The following is a 6,409-nucleotide window of genomic DNA, read 5'->3' as shown; positions in this document are numbered from 1 at the left end:
CACACACACACACACAAGGCTGCCGGCCCAGACGGCATCCCTAGCTGCGTCCTCAGAGCATGTGCAGACCAGCTGGCTGGAGTGTTTACGGACATATTCAATCTCTCCCTATCCCAGTCTGCTGTCCCCACTTGCTTCAAGATGAACTGAACTAAATGAATATTGCCCCGTAGCACTCCCTTCTGTCATCATGAAGTGCTTTGAGAGGCTAGTTAAGGATCATATCAKCTCTACCTTACCTGGCACCCTAGACCCACTTTAGCAGGGAGAACAGCCACGGCCTGTTCTCCCCGCTACCATCCAGAAGGCGAGGTCAGTACAGGTGCATCAAAGCTGGGACCGAGAGACTTAAAAACAGTTTCTATCTCAAGGCCATCAGACTGTTAAATAGCCATCACTAGCCGGCTACCAACCGGTTACTCAACCCTGCACCTTAGAGGCTGCTGCCCTATGTACATAGACATGGAATCACTGGTCACTTTAATGATGTTCACATACTGCTTTACTCATTTCATTTGTATATATTGTATTCTATTCTACTGTATTTAGTCAATGCCACTCCGACATTGCTCATCCTAATATTTATATATTTCTTAACTCCATTCRTTTACTTTAGATTTGTGTATATTGTTGTGAATTGTTAGATACTACTGCACGGTTGGAGCTAGGAATACAAGCATTTCGCTACACCAGCAATAACATCTGCTAAATATGTGTATGTGACCAATAACATTTGATTTGATTTGACACACACGCACACTAACGTAGTGGTTGCAAAGGTGCTTTGCTTTCCTGTAATCTAGGTACTGTCTGTCGCTATTGAACCTGTTCAAGGTTCTGAAACGCTATAGTCTAGTATAGACCGTTCAGCTCAGCACAGGGCTCACTTTAAATCCAAGAAGACATACGACATTTGTTTGAAAGTCATATAGTTACTATTGGGAATTTGATAAACCAGAAGTTTGACATCAGAAACTCCTTTGCAAGCTGACGGGAAAGGAATTTGATGTCCATTCATGGGGCTGGCCGGTGTAGGCTATAGGCATAATCATGTATCCCTGTTTCGATTGGCTTAAAAAGTAATGTTTTAGTATAACATTGTTATGGTGGCCAATGGGTATTTCACGTAGGCTATGTTCATGGATTGGTTGATTTTACAGCAAGTGATAATAAATGATTGGTTCATATATAGATGGTTCTCTATCCTCCGCTTTCAATGTATTGCCCTGCGCACAGATGAACAATTGTTGTTGAGATGTTGACTTGAAGAGCCGGCCTTAAGCGACACAAAATTATTATTTAAAAACATTGTCGTGGTGACGCAAAGGTTTCAAATGAACAGTGAACCGGTTGGTTATAGAGAGATGCATGGGTAGTGCGTGTGCGCCTGGTGGTTAAGCTACTAATAACAGCGTGATGCATTTACGCGAGCTTGCACTCGCCGCCTCCGGACAGTGCCGTTGTAGAAGAAGATGCTGAATCAGCTACGCGCTCGTGAAATAGACTACCCTGGATAGGCTATGTCTCCTTTTCAAATTTCACAAATGTCTCCCTTGCTTCTGACAATAGAAGACGATACATTGGCACAGCGTTGGGAATAGTTTATTTTCACATTTTGCTGCTGGAAATAAATCGGCTGCCTGTCTAGAGAGATGTGCATCGCCCCAAAGGAGACATCAAGTTTGACAACTGTAACCATCTAGGCTACGATGAAGCAGGGTGCACGAGGAGTTAGAGCATTTGGTTTGTCTGGAGACTTTATGTTACCGCTTATATCAATGGCATGACTATTTCACCACGCACAATGGAGGATAAATCCAACAAACTCATTTGGATTCCGATACTGGCCGTGGTCTTCTTGATGATAGGCTATCAGTACATTTGTCCAGCCGGCAGTAACGCTTGTCGCTTCCTAACTGGGGACAAGTTGAGTGGAATGTTCCGCCAATATCACTCGGGGGACGACATTTACGCGTACCAAGAAGGGCTGGAGTCGGAGGGTTCCTCAAAAATMTTGTCCAAATTCAATTTTACTGACCGAGACCTTGAGCGACACGTGGATTTCAACATCAAAGGAGATGACGTTATAGTGTTCCTCCACATCCAGAAGACCGGTGGGACTACTTTCGGACGGCATCTTGTCCGAAACATTCACCTCGAACAGCCGTGTGATTGTATGCCCGGACAGAAGAAGTGTACCTGTCACCGCCCGGGCAAAGCGGAGTCCTGGCTTTTCTCCAGGTTCTCTACTGGCTGGAGTTGTGGTCTACATGCGGACTGGACCGAGCTCACTAACTGCGTGCCTGTAGTGATGAACAAGAAAGACAAGAAGGATGCTCAGAGGAACGGACGGTATGGGGTCTCAATTTGATTCTTGTTCCTGTAGCTAATCAGTAGAGCCTAAACTGTTTGTGGCCAGGAGAAACAGTGTGAGATGCAAGTGTACATTGACAGAATTAAATTCAATGATCAGATAGGTTTGAACGAATAATGTAGCCTATACTACATTTCTATAACAGGAACAATAGCATGCAACACGGGTGGCAACCTGGCCCTCAGGGGCTGCAGTGGGCAGGCTTTTGTTCCAACCCAGCACGGACAGTGATTAAAATCGTTATGGTTTGTATTACAAGCCTATGATTAGCCTCTCTTCTGAATAGAGAGTGCTACAAGCTTGATTAAACGCATAGAAGACAAGGAGCTTGACTAAAGATATGAACAATTTCCGCCCTTGCACTCATGTTCCTGATGAAAATGAATTTGCACTTTTCTGAAGGCTTTAACAGGCAGTAGTTATCCTCACAGAGGGCTACTGTAAATGATTATAAACTGCCTCTATGTCAGGGTTATTCCATTTTGGGGTAGAAGGGCTGAAACACTTCTAGTTATAAAAGAAACAAGGTTTTTTACTTTTGGGTTCTGCTTGACATTACAATAATTTAATCTTCTTGTCTTTTTGTTGGTGCATTTGTCCTCTTGTTGGTCCTGATCCCATACTTCTGACTGTAGCTTTAGGATGTACTGTAACTATAGGGATAATACAAGTAGAGTACTGTAGATTATCCCCATGGTTTCTATTGGTATCAAGAGTTCAAAGATAATCAACGATTATGAGGGTGTTATAAAATACCATAAAGACTGAGATAGTAAAACCTGAAACAGGAAATCTGGTACAATGCACGTAAGTCTTACAGAAGTATGATCTGCTCGTATAAGAAGAATAAGCATGGAAATGAAACGGATCAAACGATCAGACCAAAATCATGGCTCTGGTTTGTTAAAGTTCCAATGCAGTCATTTTAATCTCAATATCAAATCATTTCTGGGTAGCAATTAATGATGGTCTTTAGTGGAGACAGAGCTACCATCTGTCTATTGTTGCCCTCGGGTCATCTCACAGACACCCCATCATCTGGTCTCCCCTGGTCGAGGCTGTGTCAGGGCTGGTGCCAGGGCTCTGKCAYCGTTGGCATTTCCAGGCAGTCCCCATGCAGCTCCAGAGCATGGGACGCTTCAGTCAGGCTAACGCATGAAAGGTCACATCCATCCCAGCAGATCCTGTCACATCAGACTGTACTTTCATTGGACGCCCAGAAGAAGTGGTGATTGTGATGTATCTCCTATTCCTAACAACTATGATCAGGATTATGCTCTGCCCCAAATGCTTAAAATCCATCCATCCATCCATCCATCCCATCCATCCACTCCTATGCTACATCCCATCTCCACCATCCATTCATCCAATTCATCCACTCGTCCTCCGCCCACTCACCTCGCCGTCCTCCCTCCCTCCCTCCCTCCCTCCACTCCTCCCCTCCCCTCACCTTTCCTCCCTCCCTCCACCCTCCCTTCTCTTGACTTCCGTCTACTCTTTACACACATAATTACCTTCACATTGACCAAAACCCCATCATGAGTATTCATCTGAAGGATTACTGCCAATTACTAATAAGAGCACTGTACACAGATCAGCATGGCGCACAGCAGAAACACTGCTCCAGCCTTAGAATCTGCTTCATTTGTCAGGTCTGCTCTTGCACAGTCAGCTGAGAGAGAGAGAGAGAGAGAGAGAGAGCGAGAGAGAGAGAGAGAGAGAGAGAGAGAGAGAGAGAGAGGCAAACCTCACTGTCTCACCCAAGTATAAAGATAACATAATTACCTGTTCTGGAGTCAATTCCATGTCAGAACAATCAAATTCAAATTGCATTGAATCATCAGCTATGAACTGGAAAACTGCCCATTATCTTCGATGACAGTTTATTTTCTTCAATTCATTGAAAATAAATTGAAGTCAAACCCTGAGGCTGACGGACACGGCTTTTACTCAGAGCCCGTGAACATTGGCTAATGTGTTTCTTCCATAAAGAGACACCACTACTAGAATAGAGAAAAATATATTATTAACGTTTTGCTTTGTTTTATAGGAGGAGAGATAAACCATCCTTCCCAGGGCCCACAGCAGCCTAGTAGTCTAATAATATGGGTTTTGTGCACAAAATCCAGTACACTGATGATTCAGCGTTGTCTTCCTCCTCCATGTTTCACTGGCACTGGGACCCAAAGCAGACCATGAGAAAAAACCCATCTGGTGGCAAATTTCTGACATTAATCTTGTCCTGCACTTAAGTCAATTTCTCATCCGTTAAATCCCTCAGCTCAAGATTCCCATCTGAAGAGAAGGCTGTTTTATGTAAGCTCCTCTCCCAGTTAGTTCAGAGGGTAGATTGAAATTCAAACTGTATTTACAGTGAATTTCAATTGACTCTGTGACAACCCATTTCACAAACACATATAACAAGGAAGTCACATCAGATAGGACGAAAATGAATAAGTCAATAAAACGGATAATATATGATCAGAAGGTGATTATCAGTGGAGGTGGAGCCCCAGGTGTATTCTTGTACAGCAGATGTCTCACACTTCGAGGTGTGTGTGTGTTCCAGACACTCGGTATAGATCAGCAACACACACGCACGCACGCAAACACACAAAACCTCTGAGCATGTTCTTCACACATCATTAGACACAGCATCCCGGTTCTGACACTCATTTACCCTTTTTTTCTTCGCATAAGGCAAGAGAGAGAGAGGTATGATTTCCGACATTAATTAGCCAAGTTGGTATAAGGTAACTCTGTCATTAGTGTGTTCTCTCTGTGTAGTTACTATAGACCTGGAATTAACTAGACCAGTGCTTCCCAAACTCAGTCCTGGGGCCTCCCAGGGGTGTAAGTTTGGGTTTTTTCTCCAGCACGACACAGCTGATTCAAATAATCAAAGCATGATGATGAGTTGGTTATTTGAATCAGCTGTGTAGTGCTAGGGAAAAACCCCAAACTTACACCCCTGGGAGGCCCCAGAACCGAGTTTGGGAAGCCCTGGTCTAGATCAAAGGTCCATTCAGTTATTATTTTCCATAGAAGTTGGTCAATTGATCATATGCCTTAATAAAGTCTTGTGTCAGCAACACTTTCTGCCAGCAATTGACTGGGAAGTCTTTCAAAAAACCAATGTGTCGTTGGTTAGGATCATATTCCAAAAATGTATCAGTCCCTAATCAGAACATGCAAAAACGTAATATACGTCCAGAGGATAGTAGTAATCTCCACACTCCTTTACGGGAGATTAGAGATTACATCCTTTTATCATCTGGAGGCAGATTAAGGAGCAGATCCCAATGTATACACAAACTTGTTGTTCTTCATGTGTATGTACAGCACGTCACTAAAGCCCCGAATACAAGCCTGTTGTTCTTCATGTGTATGTATAGCACGTCGCTAAAGTCCCGAATACAAGCCTGTTGTTCTTCATGTGTATGTATCATTAATTGTTTTTCTAATCACTTCCACAAATTTCTTGTTAACAAACTATAGTTTTGGCAAGTCGGTTAGGACGTAATTTTTCCAACAATTGTTTACAGACAGATTATTTCACTTATAATTCACTGTATCACAATTCCAGTGGGTCAAAAATGTACATACACTAAGTTGACTGTGCCTTTAAACAGCTTTGAAAATCCCCAAAATGATGTCATGGCATAGAAGCTTCTGATAGGCTAATTGAAATAATTTGAGTCAATTGGAGGTGTACCTGTGGATGTATTTCAAGGCCTACCTTTCAAACTCAGAGCCTCTTTGCTTGACATCATGGGAAAATCAAAAGAAATCATCCAAGACCTCAGAAAAACAATTTTACTCATCCACAAATGGGTCTTCCAAATGGACAATGACCCCAAGCATACTTCCAAAGTTGTGGCAAAATGGCTTAAGGACAAAAAGTCAAGGTATTGGAGTGGCCATCACAAAGCCCTGACCTCAATCCTATAGAAAATTTGTGGGCAGAACAGAAAAAGCGTTTGCGAGCAAGGAGGCCTACAAACCTGACTCAGTTACACCAGGTCTTGTCAGGAG

General features: G+C 43.1%; 1 protein-coding gene across 1 annotated transcript in view; it reads left to right on the top strand.

The window, feature by feature from the left end:
* The first annotated feature begins 1,239 nt into the window (after positions 1–1,239).
* The window catches only part of LOC111953641 (heparan-sulfate 6-O-sulfotransferase 3-B-like), a 30,347-nt gene continuing 25,177 nt past the window's right edge, over positions 1,240–6,409 (top strand). The window contains exon 1 of the mRNA XM_023973049.3: positions 1,240–2,352. Coding sequence (XP_023828817.1) covers positions 1,784–2,352 — 569 coding nt within the window. The 5' untranslated portion in view covers positions 1,240–1,783. The remainder of the gene's footprint in view (positions 2,353–6,409) is intronic.

This window comes from Salvelinus sp. IW2-2015, linkage group LG27 (assembly GCF_002910315.2).
Source record: "Salvelinus sp. IW2-2015 linkage group LG27, ASM291031v2, whole genome shotgun sequence".
In the NCBI taxonomy this organism is placed as follows: domain Eukaryota; kingdom Metazoa; phylum Chordata; class Actinopteri; order Salmoniformes; family Salmonidae; genus Salvelinus; species Salvelinus sp. IW2-2015.
This window is presented reverse-complemented; position numbering and strand designations above follow the sequence as displayed.